General features: G+C 39.8%; 1 protein-coding gene across 1 annotated transcript in view; it reads left to right on the plus strand.

Annotated features, from left to right (window-relative positions):
• The window catches only part of LOC130917040 (protein sel-1 homolog 3-like), a 34,271-nt gene that overhangs the window by 3,941 nt on the left and 15,537 nt on the right, over positions 1-14,793 (plus strand). The window contains exons 4-8 of the mRNA XM_057838091.1: positions 90-216; positions 407-528; positions 9,096-9,211; positions 9,282-9,343; positions 10,775-10,907. Of these exons, the coding sequence (XP_057694074.1) occupies positions 90-216; positions 407-528; positions 9,096-9,211; positions 9,282-9,343; positions 10,775-10,907 (560 nt within the window). The remainder of the gene's footprint in view (positions 1-89; positions 217-406; positions 529-9,095; positions 9,212-9,281; positions 9,344-10,774; positions 10,908-14,793) is intronic.

Below are 14,793 nucleotides of genomic sequence, written 5' to 3' on the forward strand. Positions count from 1 at the left end.
TTCTACTCATTTTTGAAAAGCACAGTCCGGGTTTATTGTATTTTGCTACACAAACATTCAGCCTAGGTCCTCCTTTTTGTCATCTTCAGAAACAGTACCTTTGCTGTCTTCAATATTCGCCTCGACGGGAGAAAATTTTGGTATCATCAAGAATCTTGAGCCCTACAACAGCGATGTTCTGGAGTACCTGCGCGGTCGATCCCTCACTTTCCCTTGGTGTGTTTAAAAAAAGACACATTTTACAAAGGAAATTTTGTCATGTCAGGAAATGGTGAATGAGTGTTAACAGTCAGATGGCGATAAAAAAATCACAAAGGAACTTTTTGTGGTTCAAGTCCAAAATCAAAATCCAGAATCAAAATGGAAGAAGTGATACGTAAATTAACAAGCATTGTTACTTGGACAGGTCCACGTTCTCCGTCTGGATATTGGTAACACGACACTGCCGGGAAAGTTTGTGCGGAGTATTTCACCACATTGACTCCCAGAACAACTTTGCCACACCTGTTCTTCTCCTTACTCAGTCAGGTAAAAACTCCTCTATAACAAATAGAAGAAAAGCAGAAAAAAATTCTGATGGATGCTAAGCTATGGCCATTTTTTGTGGATATTACCGTACTGGCCTGAATATAAGACGGTGTTTTTTGCATTTAAATAAGACTGAAAAAGAGGGGGTCTTTTTATATTCACGGTCGAGACCTTATACCCATTCACGATGCTAGATGGCGCCAGATATCATTGAAGCGATGTTCTGTCATGACAGATCTTAGCTACTCTCAAGTTTAACCAGTTTGCATTATTTTATTGCAGTGTTTTTCCTTATTCAGATTTTTTTCAGGACTACAGTTAGTTAGATTTCACTTTGATAGTTAATGCAGTTATTGCAATTTTGTTGTTTTCTCACAATTGATTGGTTTATTTACATTTCAAAAAACAGAAGCCATTCATTTACGAATGTGATTGCACTTTAGTTTACATATTTAAATGTTCAGATATTAAGATTTGAATGTGGCAAAATAACATCCTTTTTCTCTCAAATATATTGTTATTAGAGGTGTAACGGTACACAAAAATCTCAGTTCGGTATGTACCTCGGTTTTGAGGTCACGGTTCGGTTCATTTTCGGTACAGTAAGAAAACAATGCAAAATATAAATGTGCTAGTTGTTTATTACACACCTTTGTGCGTTCAACAATAGGAACATTAGCCTATACAAAGCTAGAATTCTGCTCAAAAAGTAGCGGGTATTTAAAGATAATCCAACAACAATTTGCCTTTCAGACCCCGCGTATTGGTCCGCTTTCTTTCTGAAAGAAAGAAGAAAAAAGAAGTCCTGTGCTAAAGAGAAAAGCAATCCTAATGACAAAGATTTTAACATGTATTTTACAAATGAAATGCCTCAATGAATCATTTTTTTTTTTCTTAGGAACGGTTTTCAAAAGCTTTATTGGTGGATTTTCTCAAGTTGAAGCGCCACACAGAAATTAATTTAATTGTGTAAGCAGGATCTCTGTATTATTCTTATGATTTAATTAAAGGTGTTTTAGCTCATTTCAATTTATTTTATTTAAATGGGCTATTATTTATTTTATTATGTGTTTATATTTTACAAATGTGATGTAGTATTCATTTATATTGTATATTTTATGTTGCCTAACTTTCGTTCCTATGTGAATATTAGTTCCTACTTGTTTTGTTGTGGTAGGAGGGTTTTGTTTTGAACACGGGGCCGTGTTGGTTATTATTATAGCAGAGAAGACAGCAGTAAATCAACAAAGACAAGTCAACTGTGCCCCGATCTACAACTCAAGAGATCTGATGGACTCAAAAAGTGGGTTACGATTGCATATTAGTTTGAAAATCGACCGGATCCACCGTATTTTTACACGAGTGACTTCCAGTTTGCCCGATCCTAGCTACCGGTAGTAGTATTGACGCAGGAGGGTCACGTCTCGCGTCAAATAAAGTCTGCTGTTCTTTTCGCGTGCGTCGTGTTGAGCCGCTTCTGGGACGCGTCTAACACGCGGCCGCACTGCGACTGGTGTGCATTGGCTGATTGACTTTAACGCCCGCGTTTCACTGCGTTCTCGCGGCGGCCACGTTGTGGCGCCGTTGACGTTTCTGGGTTATACTGTCCTACCGTGTTGGTCTTCATTATAGTAGAGAAGACGGAGTAAATATAATCTACACAAAGAAACTGTAACCCGATCGACTCACAGCCTCGAAAAGTAAGGGTTACATTACGTCACAAACTCATTCGGTACGCCTCCGTTCCGAACCGAGCACCATGTACCGAAACGGCTCAATACAAATACATGTAGCGTTACACCCTTAATTGTTATAATCATTTGTTTCGGATTTACTGTTATATATAATTATTTTCTGAATTAATTTGGTCTTCAAAAAGTCCTTTTTTTTTTTCAAACTTGAGTCTTGAAAAAGAGTGGATCGTCTTATATTTGGGCCAATACGGTATGTCATTGTACAAGTTTTTTTCACCTAAGGCAACCATTCAATTTTCATGTTTGTTAGTCTTTCATTGCTCTTCCTTTTTTAATGGTTGTATAATGGCCAACATTTTCCCTTTTTAAGTCTCCACAATTGCTACTTTTTCATGTTGGTTCTACTTTTACCTAATTTAAACATAGTTCTAGGTCTCAAATTGAGAACTTATATACAGTGCCTTGCAAAAGTATTCGGCCCCCTTGAATCTTGCAACCTTTCGCCACATTTCAGGCTTCAAACATAAAGATATGAAATTTAATTTTTTTGTCAAGAATCAACAACAAGTGGGACACAATCGTGAAGTGGAACAACATTTATTGGATAATTTAAACTTTTTTAACAAATAAAAAACTGAAAAGTAGGGCGTGCAATATTATTCGGCCCTTTTACTTTCAGTGCTGCAAACTCACTCCAGAAGTTCAGTGAGGATCTCTGAATGATCCAATGTTGTCCTAAATGACCGATGATGATAAATAGAATCCACCTGTGTGTAATCAAGTCTCCGTATAAATGCACCTGCTCTGTGATAGTCTCAGGGTTCTGTTTAAAGTGCAGAGAGCATTATGAAAACCAAGGAACACACAAGGCAGGTCCGAGATACTGTTGTGGAGAAGTTTAAAGCCGGATTTGGATACAAAAAGATTTCCCAAGCTTTAAACATCTCAAGGAGCACTGTGCAAGCCATCATATTGAAATGGAAGGAGCATCAGACCACTGCAAATCTACCAAGACCCGGCCGTCCTTCCAAACTTTCTTCTCAAACAAGGAGAAAACTGATCATAGATGCAGCCAAGAGGCCCATGATCACTCTGGATGAACTGCAGAGATCTACAGCTGAGGTGGGAGAGTCTGTCCATAGGACAACAATCAGTCGTCCACTGCACAAATCTGGCCTTTATGGAAGAGTGGCAAGAAGAAAGCCATTTCTCAAAGATATCCATAAAAAGTCTCGTTTAAAGTTTGCCGCAAGCCACCTGGGAGACACACCAAACATGTGGAAGAAAGTGCTCTGGTCAGATGAAACCAAAATTGAACTTTTTGGCCACAATGCAAAACGATATGTTTGGCGCAAAAGCAACACAGCTCATCACCCTGAACACACCATCCCCACTGTCAAACATGGTGGTGGCAGCATCATGGTTTGGGCCTGCTTTTCTTTAGCAGGGACAGGGAAGATGGTTAAAATTGACGGGAAGATGGATGCAGCCAAATACAGGAACATTCTGGAAGAAAACCTGTTGGTATCTGCACAAGACCTGAGACTGGGACGGAGATTTATCTTCCAACAGGACAATGATCCAAAACATAAAGCCAAATCTACAATGGAATGGTTCAAAAATAAACGTATCCAGGTGTTAGAATGGCCAAGTCAAAGTCCAGACCTGAATCCAATCGAGAATCTGTGGAAAGAGCTGAAGACTGCTGTTCACAAACACTCTCCATCCAACCTCACTGAGCTCGAGCTGTTTTCCAAGGAAGAATGGGCAAGAATGTCAGTCTCTCGATGTGCAAAACTGATAGAAACATACCCCAAGCGACTTGCAGCTGTAATTGGAGCAAAAGGTGGCGCTACAAAGTATTAACGCAAGGGGGCCGAATAATATTGCACGCCCCGCTTTTCAGTTTTTTATTTGTTAAAAAAGTTTAAATTATCCAATAAATTTTGTTCCACTTCACGATTGTGTCCCACTTGTTGTTGATTCTTGACAAAAAATTAAAATTTTATATCTTTATGTTTGAAGCCTGAAATGTGGCGAAAGGTTGCAAGGTTCAAGGGGGCCGAATACTTTTGCAAGGCACTGTATACCAACCATACAATGACTGAACCATTTTTTAATGGGAACAACGGATAGAAAGTTTTGTAGCTCTGAGAAGATAAATGTCTTTGTGAGTTCAAATAATTTGATATTAAACCCCTCTTAATGTTTTCGTTTTTATACAAATTTTTGTTTAACTAGTAGGTCGCCATTGTTGCTGAGTTTGCATGGTGGTGACGTACCATGGTTACGCTACTGGGCTTCCAGAGTATGACTAGTGACATAAACATGTAAACTGTTCAGCCCTTTCAATTTGTACACGAGAGGAACATTTGATATTTCGGTTGATATTTCACAAAATGACAAGCAAAAGCAAAATGAGCAGGAAAGACGGGATGAGACGAGAGGCGAGTAGGACAAAACTGGTGTTCTGCCAAAATGTGCTACACCAACGAAAATCTACAAGAGGTGAATTTGACATCCAAAGTACTACCGTGCGCTTTCAGCTTGTTTTGTTTAGATGCATACAGACAGAACATACTACAGATGCCTTAAGATAATACTTAAACGTAGTAATATCAAATAAGGATGGTTTCAATATGCTACGTCAGTGATCCCCAACAATCGGTCTGTGGCGCATTTGGTACCGGGCCGCAGAGAAATAATAAATCATTTGTTAACGACTGCAATCTGGCCTGTGACTGTCGCCTTGATACATCAATATCCATGTCTAGTCTAGAGAGTAATCTGAGTAAAACTTTGTGTAGGTCGCCATCTAGTGGTTGGCCGCAATTACTGGTGTGTTTGCAGACCTAAAGCAGCCCAGCGCCAGTCAATGTAAACAGTAACTTTAGCTGCAGTTGTGTGTCTGTGTGTCTTTGGACAGATTTTTGATGGGGAAAAAGTCACTATCCGAGCCTACAACCAAGTCCATTCTGCATAATATGTGGTTAAAAACAAGAAAACGAGGAAACAAAACAGAATACACTGAATGCATCATACCTCATGGCGAACTGTATTGCTAAAGCCAAGAAACCTCATTATACTTGCGAGCACAGATATTTGCCGTTTCAGGAGAGGCCGCTGTTAAAAAAAGGTTGATTCAGCGTATGGTGAGTGACATTTTCCCTGCGCTTAATATTCATTTTCAGCCCCGTTGTGTATTTTATATTTACTGTCAATTTCTACCACACTTTGCCGGTCCGTGAAAAAAAGGCCCATGCCGCACTGGTCCATGGTGCAAAAGAGGTTGTGGACCACTAAGCCTGTCGTGATATGCAATAAGTCAAATTATCGCACGATAAATAAAAATGAGGGCGGAAATTTTCCTGGTTGTGATTAATCAACGCGTGCGTGCGTGTTGATTACATATGAGACTCCAGTAGCTTTCACAGATGTTTATTGGCCATCAACATGCCATGGAATTAAAGTTCAGACATACAAAATAAGGAAACACTTCTATATTAAACATTGTAAAACGTTAGCATTGCTATATTGAGGCTAATGGAAAAAAGACAATGTACTTTAGTCTGCTATAAAACATTGACAGTCTTCTCCACAACGCAAAATTGCAGTTAAAAGGTGACATATCAAACATGAAAACTCACTAGATTAAAGAATTGGCAAGCGATGCGAACAAAACTATTACTGATACAACACGCGTGACAAAAGAGTTGTTTCTTTTTACTGAGTGTAAAGCTTACGGTTAGTGGCTTAGCAAACATGCTTCCAGTGGCGCCTCCAGAAATTTTTCATAGGGGTGGCCAGATGGGGCCACTTAAAATCTTGGGGTGGCCAAAACTAAATGCTATAATTTCAGGTTTTCATTATATTATTGCAGTAAAAAAGTCAGGGGAAAACTATCAGAAAGACTTAAGGACACGGCTACTGATATTCTTTGGTGTATTGTGTAATATTTCATGTTACTAATGATTTAATGTGCATAGTCCGTAACTGTCCAGTCAACATTTTGAGTTCCACAACAAATCTGTTTTATTTTGTGATGTATATATTAGGCATAAGGTGTACATTTAACTAGGGCTGTCAAATGATTAAAATTTTTAAACGAGTTAATCGCAGCTTAAAAATTAATTAATCGTAATTAATCGCAATTCAAACCATCTCTAAAATATGCCATATTTTTCTGTAAATTATTGTTGGAATGGAAAGATAAGACAAGACGGATATATACATTCAACATACTGTACATAAGTACTGTATTTGTTTATTATAACAGTAAATCCACAAGATGGCATTAACATTATTAACATTGTTTCTGTGAAAGGAATCCACGGATAGAAAGACTTGTAATTCTTAAAGGATAAATGTGAGTTTGTATATTGTGACTAAATATTGCCATCTAGTGTATTTGTTGAGCTTTCAGTGAATGATACAGTAGCGACTTAACTGTTCTGCCCAAATGCATGATGGGAAGTGGTGCAACCATGACTTTGTGTGGTGGCTGCAAATGCTATATCTTCTCTGCGTTGGGTACACTACAGGGTGTTAAGAAAAAGATCGACTCCTGTCATTCTTCCCCACGTCGCTTCCCACAATATTTATGGTTGCTGTGGGAGAGATGACAAATCTTTTGCCAATTAAGAGCACCAGTGAACGCTTTTATCTACTCCACTCACTTGACAGTACTGCCTCATATCTCTGTATAGAAGTAAAACGACGCCATTGTAGACTGTTTGCGGCAATGCGTGAATGATTCGTACTGCGAATGCATTAACTGCGATAAATATTTTCACGTGATTAATTTTAAAAAATTAATTACCGCCCGTTAATGCGATAAATTTGACAGCCCTACATTTAACAAAACAAAATAAATGCATTCATTTGGGATGAAATGCATAACTGATGCTACAACAATCTAACGATATACTGGCAAGTGGGGTGGCCAGTGGGGTGGCCAACCAATTTATAGGGGTGGCCGTGGCCACCCCTGGCCACCCCCTGGTGGCGCCACTGCATGCTTCTGGTGAACATTTCAAAATAAAAGCATGTAATGTATAGATTTCTGGAGGCAATTGCATGTACTTCAGATTGTAGACTAAGAATAAATTTAAAATGAGACCCATTATGAAAAATCTGATTGGCAATGATAACACGATGTAATAAATGATAATAATTTGGCTTCAAATTTGTTGCATTAACACTTTTAATGGGCGCTAATTGGCAGACAACAATAATGACAGTGGGTTTCTCACCTATTTCATATTCTTCACCTAACTAGCTTTAAAAAAAAACTCATTATACATTGTGTGTGTGTTTTTTTTAAATAAAAAAAAATTTTTTTTTTTTTAATTTTTAATATAGTTTGTGTTTTATTTAACAAAAACAATTTATTGCATTTGAATAGGTGATTTATTACGATGTATTGTCACTATGTTTGTGGTTGAATAGGTTAAAAACAAATAAAAACAGGCAGTAATATCGCAATAATTTATGAGACCATCTATCGCCAAATACAATGTGTTATCGCGACAGGCCTAGGGACCACTCTGCTAACGTGACTAATGTGGTCAACAGATAAACAATATGCTTTAAAGCTACCACAAGAAAGGGGAATGCTTAAAAGTATGAGAGAGAAACACATACAAAAAGTATTTTGAGGCAATGAAAAGGTAACAAAAGACTCAATAAAAACACAAATAGTATGTACTCGACGCTTTTAACCGATGTGCGCATGTGTTGGACGTCTTGTCGCTGAAGGAGAAAAGATATCGTCATCGCACACACCGTCTAATTGTTTGCATTAGTCTAACACATATATAGTCTAACACATACAAATGGTACAGGTTTTCGTAGGCACCGTCTGTTTGCATTAGTCTAACACACGTAATATAATTAATCAAGAAATAGTATCATTTTCATATTTACGGTAGGACTACACTACTAATATAAAATAAATAGAACACCATAGTTTAATGAGAAGAAATAGAAGAGATACACAATGCCGTCTTATCACAAGATTGACGCACCAACTCTGGCAATCAGCTCTCCCAGCAAACTCCAAGGACAAAGCGCTTTGTCCTAAAACAAGTACAACCAGCCCGGACAGCAAAGTTGATAGCGGGCGTCCCAATCCGCGCACGAACCTAAGCCGCCCAAAACTGGCCACAGAGGGGATGACCCAAAAGCAACGCCCAGAAACGCCTTCGACAAGGCCCGCCTCAGCAAAGACTTTAGAAAGACTGGACACTGAGATAACACAGATTTTTCTGCTCGGAAACATATAGCCTTGTTTTGGATCCAGAATTGTCCCTCCGTCGTCTGGTTTTGCCTTGTTTTTACCATTGTCGACGAATAAATTGTCAACCTGTTTTCGGTGAGTGTTCTTCAAGCTTTTGAAACATGGAGTCAGTACAAAGGGTTAAAATAAGAGGACGCGCGAGATTCGGCCTTCCCGGCGGGCGCGCGCGGGGCAGCGTCGGCCGAGCGGCACTTGTTTTGGTTGGTGCTGTCCGCGGGTGCGTCTGGGCCGGGGAGGCGAATTTCAACACCGCATAGGAAGGAATTGCAGAAGACCGGTTCGTCTAGTGACAGTGACAAACTACGTCGTCACCCCGAGCGTCCATTGCGTGCATAAAACATGGCACCCGCCGTAGGTTAAAACTACTAATTATTATTGATTTTTTAATAAATGGCAATATTTTATGTGTTTCTAATAACCCATTTTAGTAAAAGAACAATTTTGGCTTATTAGAGCCTGCAAAAGTCCGAGGTTCCCCCTTAAGGTGAGCAATAATCCCCGTTGATCCCACCCCTGGTTAATTTAAAAATGTTGTCCTTAAAATCTGTAACTGTCATCCACTGTTTTCTTCTCAGGCCAACTGCATGTCCAATTGCATGGAGAGCCAGGGGAATCCACCGCTTTCCTGGTCCAGCACGAGGTGCCTTTAGAGGAATGGTGTCGAATCACCATAATGTTACAAGGCAGAGAGGTGAGTCGTCTGTTGTTAAAATAATAATGGTATGAATGACTAGTAAAAAGATTCACTGCTGTGTTGCCAGGTGACGATCACCACAGTGTGCTTCGGCAAAGAGGGTAGAACTGTGAAATCAACAGAGAAGAGGTGTGTATGTAGACAACTGAGATAGGAACTATTGCATGAAAAGCTTACCATGAATAACTTTTTCAAATTCAGCCCTTTAAACTAGTTTTGGAAAGAAAATGGAAAAAAATTGGAAGAAAATAGGACTAATAAAATTGTACCGTTTTGGAAATGGCAAAGCAGCTTAATGATATAAGATCCACCATTGGAGCAATTATTAGAAAATGTAAGAAGCTAAACATGACTGTCAATCTCCCTCGGACTCGGGCTCCATGCAAGACCTACCTCGCAGGGTCTCGATGATCCTAAGAATGGTGAGGAATCAGCCAAGTCCTACACAGGAGGAGCTGGTCAGTAACCTGAAAAGGAGCTGGGACCACCACTTCCAAGGTTAATGTTAGTAATATACTAAGAGGTCATGGTTTAAAATTATGCATGGTACTGAAGGTTCCCCTGCTTAAACCAGCACATGTCCAGGCCTGTTTTAATTTTGCCACTGACCATTTGGATGATTCAGAGGAGTCATGGAAGAAAGTCATGTGGTCATATGAGATCAAAATGGAACTCTTTTATCTTAATTCCACTCATAGTGTTTGGCGGGAAAAGAATGATGAGTACCATCTCAAGAACACCATCCCAACTGTGAAGCATGGGGGTGGTAACATCATGATTTTGGGGTGTTTTTCTGCACATGGGACTGAACGACTGCACTGAATTAAGGAGAGGATGCCCAGGGCCATGTATTGTGAGATTTTGGGAAATAACCTCCCTACCTCAGTTAGAGCATTGAAAATGGCTGGTGACTGGGTCTTTCAACAGAACAATGTTGGAAGACCCAAAAAAATATCAAGGTTTTGGAGGGGCCTACACAGTCTTCAGACCTAAATCCAATAGAAAATCTTTGAAGGAAGCTAAAACTCTGTGTTTCTAGGTGACAGTCCAGAAAGCCGATTGATCTAGAGAAGATCTGTGTGGAGCAGTTGTGCAAAATCCCTGCTGCATCTGTGCAAACCTGGTGAAAATTTACAGGAAATGTTTGACCTCTGTGATTGTAATCAAAGCCTACTGTACCAAATATTAACATTGATTTTCTCAGGTGTTCAAATACTTATTTGCAGCAGTATAATACAAATAAATTGTTAAATAATCATAAACTGTGATTTTGGATTTTTTTAGATTGTCTCTCACAGTGGACAAGCACCTACAATGAAAATTTCAAACCCGCCCATCATTTCTAAAAGTGGGAGACCTTGCAAAATCGCAGGGTTTTCAAATACAGTAACAAATTATTTTTACCTCGTTACATTCCACCACTGAAATTTGGTAGGCATAAGTAAAGCACACAGCAAATTTTCCAACATGAAAGTTCATGAGCTTGTCTATTAGGGGTAAACTACAAACAAGTATTTTATTTATCAACTCTCTTCAAAGAAGGGTTTTCTCCTTGCACAGGCTCAGTCACGACATCAGACTGAATGACACCGATGGATATTTTGTCATTGGAGGTGGGAGATACATGAAAGGTGTCGAAGGTTACTTTGGACCATCGCTTTACTACAGGAATAGAGTGTTGCCTCAAAGCCCTGTAAGCCAAAATCTAGTGACAACCTACAGTCTCTGACAAAAGTCTTGTCGCTTATCCATTTTGTAGAAACAATTGCTAATAACCTGACTTTTACTTATTCAATTGGTTTCAGAAATGGCTCATATGAAAGCTAAGACCCTTCCAAATGATGTTGAATGTACAAAAATATATTTATATCACTGAAAAAAGATTGATCATTCAAAGTTTTGTCACCTATAGAAAGTTGTGTGAAAATTGAACAAAAAATGTACTTCAAATACAAAAATATGTTACATAAAACAAGCGAATTAACACTGGAAGTCCCGGGTTTTTTAAGGGCTATGAAGAAATACCAGAAAGGTGTCAAATGACCCAGATACCAAACTGACGACTGGGCTTTGTGAAACAATAGACCATTCAAAGAAACAATCAAGCAGCCCCCCCCCCCCCCCCCCACACACACACACACTCCTGTGGCGTCGCTGCCTAGGTGTGAAGCGGTGGTTTCACTCTGGATAGCTGCTATTAGCGTCTTGAATATAAGAAACGGGTGGACTTCTTGGTGGGTCTTGCAAAGGAATTGGCTCACTCTCATGTGGGCGCAAAAAAGGAGCAGAAGGAAAAATTGCTTTGGCAGCAACCTCCAACACCTAGCCCCGCGAAAAGGGCGAAGTGTCGTATGTCACCACATAAAAAATGTTTTGTTTGTTTTTCATTACACCGTCCCTTGTACAGTAGGCAAACTGAAGCTTTTAGAAGATGTAAAAAGGTTGTCCTCCCAATTGCCTGCCTGAGCGGTTCACTGTCCGACAAGCAACAACTGTTTTGTCCAACTGGGCAAGCCTATTCGGAAGAGAGAGAAAACGACCTCTGAAGGTGTTCATTGACTCAGACAACCATCCAATCGCACCTTTCTATCTCCATACAGTTTACACACACATACAGTATATGGGAGACATACTATAAGTCTGACTACGGTATGCTTCCATGCATGAAGTTTAAAAAAAAAAAAAAAACATGACTAGTATGTTCCATCGGTTTACACAGAGGATAAAACTGGAAGAGTTGACGGGACAAGTAAACACTTAAAAAGAAAAGTCACATCCTGTCAGTAGTTTGGTCTATTGTATGGTGGCTTTTTCACCACAACCTGTCTTCTGGGCTTGAAAGTGACAACAGGCCAGCTAGATTAAGTAGTGGTGCTGCGAGATCCAAATTTAATATTTTGTATGACTTACATTGGCTTCGGCAAGGGTTCATACAATTATTGATGAAGTCATCAGGAACATCAAAGAAAGCAGTCTTGCATGCCCCCCAGAGTTCATCAACATTCTTGGGTTTCGTCTTCCATGCGTCCTCTTTCATCATACCCCAGACATGATCAATAATGTTCATGTCTGGTGACTGGGCTGGCCAGTCCTGGAGGATCTTCATCTTCTTTGCCTTGAGGAACTTTGAAGTAGAGATTGAAGTATGCGATGGAGCACCATCCTGCTGCAGAATTTGTCCCTTTTTATGGTTAGGAATGTAAGAGGCAGCTAAGATTTGTCGATATTTCAGACTATTTATCTCTCCGGGTGCATAGAATTAAAAAAACGTGGCATTTGCCAAGGCCCACAGTCTGTCAAAAGGATGGACGCTGGAAAAGTGACAAAAGGTAGATTTTTTTGATGAATCTCCCATTGAATTTCACTACAGTCGCCGCAAATATTGCAGGAGACCTACTTGAGCCCGCATGGATCGGAGATTCACTCAGAAAACGGTGAAGTTTGGTGGTGGCAAAATCATGGTCTGGGGTTACATCCAGTATGGGGTGTGCGAGAGATCTGCAGGGTGGAAGGCAACATAAATAGTCTGAAATATCAACAAATCTTAGCTGCTTCTTACATTCCTAACCATAAAATGGGACAAATTCTGCAGCAGGATGGTGCTCCATCGCATACTTCAATCTCTACCCCAAAGTTCCTCAAGGCAAAGAAGATCAAGATCCTCCAGGACTGGCCAGCCCAGTCACTAACATGAACAGGACGAAAGAGGAAGCATGGAAGACGAAAACCAAGAATGTTGATGAACTCTGGGAGGCATGCAAGACTGCTTTCTTTGATGTTCCTGATGACTTCATAAATACATTGTATAAATTCTTGTCGAAGCCAATGGAAGTCATACAAAATATTAAATTTGGATCTCACAGCATCACTACACTAGAAGTCCCACTGGTGTCCCATTTTGGGACACCCTGGGATCCGCCCCCAAGCCTAGCCTAGCCTAGCCTAGCCTTTTTTTTGTAAATGAGGCCATTAGTTATGCAACGCCGGCCAGATCCCATTTCTGTTTTTCTACTCCTACCCCTTGGCCCTTCAAACGGAGCAATAAGGAGTAGGGCTTGAAATGTTAGCATTACGAATTGGGATACCCCTTCACACTCACGTACGTCATAAGTCCGTTCGGCCAGTTGTTAGGTAACCAAAAGCGACGATAAAAAGTGCACTTGTGCGTTTAGCTAAACTGAAAAACAAAACAAACATGACATAACATTACAATTAGTGGTGCCCTTTGTAGATAATACTGGTCATCATCTGTTAGAATATTATTTGGACGTATCAAGCTTGTTTCATTTAATTTAAGCAAAGCAAACAAAACAAACACTTGCAACTAACGGAAGGGTCCACAATTCATGCACATACAGTAGATGTGGAGCACTAGTTCAGTTTTAATTTAATTTGGTTTCAGATTAGGTGTAATATTTACACCATTGTATGAAACCTGAATGATAGTTTGTTTCTGAACAAAGAGTGGTATTTACAAATCTTGCATGTTTTTTTTCCAGCAATTTCATGTGAAGTGCTTTTCTTTTTACCACCGTTGCTTGGGGTGCTTAGTTGTAGTATATATAAATATCTATGTATATCAATGTATATCCACAGCAAATTGTTAATTGATCTTTTCAAAAATGTTTTTTAACACGTAGAGGGTATTCAAACAAATACATTCGAATAAATTAGAATTATTAAAATACTATTATTTAAATATCCTCAGAAGTTTTGCAGTTTAGTGTCAAGTAATAAGTAAAAGTGCCTGAAAGTAGCCTGACTGAAGAAGATTTTTCGTCCAACCCCCTCCTGAGCTAATGGCTGAATTTGCAAGTAAAGAGAAAGTAGCTTGACTTCGGAAGGGCCAAAACCTGCCAGTTTTCCGAAACTTCCGGGTTCGCGGTGAATCAGTAACAGGCACACTTTTGCTCAATAGACAATGTTTATTGATTAGAAAATGCAGAATAATGATATTATTATTGTTATTGTTATTATTATTATTATTATATGTTATTGATTACGATCCCACAAGAGCAAGCAAACAGATATCAAAAACAAGCAAACAAATGGTAACGTGATGCTAGATTTGAGTTTGTCAATCTCAGAACCCCCGCGTTGCGTTACAGCACAACTAGTTGTCCCTTAGAAATGAAAATTGCTTACCGTGACAAACGAGTGGGAAGCCAACAACACTCCAGTAAAGCGGCAAAGGGGCAAAGCCAGGCGATCCGTACGTGACCCCTGGCGGACTTCACAGGTCGCCCGGAAATGTCCAGTTTTGTAAGGACGCACCCCTCGGAGGTGGAGAGGCCAACTTCCGCCCCTGAGCGGCGCGGCCCTGTCCAATCACAAACATTTAAGCTACTTTTGGTTCAGCCCCCTTCAAAAAGGGCTTTTCACATGGGACAAATGAGCTGTGCTGCAACAGATGCCAACAAATGGTAAATATTATGGGTGCAAAACAAGTTATCTCTATGGGACCCAGGCGTGTAACTATGGGACCCAGGCGTGTCCAAACAAGTTATCTCGTGAGATTCTCAAGCGCGTCTCCTAACTATGGGAACAAGGTGAAAAACAATACAAGTTGTTACAATCTA

The sequence above is a fragment of the Corythoichthys intestinalis genome, chromosome 6 (genome assembly GCF_030265065.1).
Source record: "Corythoichthys intestinalis isolate RoL2023-P3 chromosome 6, ASM3026506v1, whole genome shotgun sequence".
Lineage (NCBI taxonomy): Eukaryota > Metazoa > Chordata > Actinopteri > Syngnathiformes > Syngnathidae > Corythoichthys > Corythoichthys intestinalis.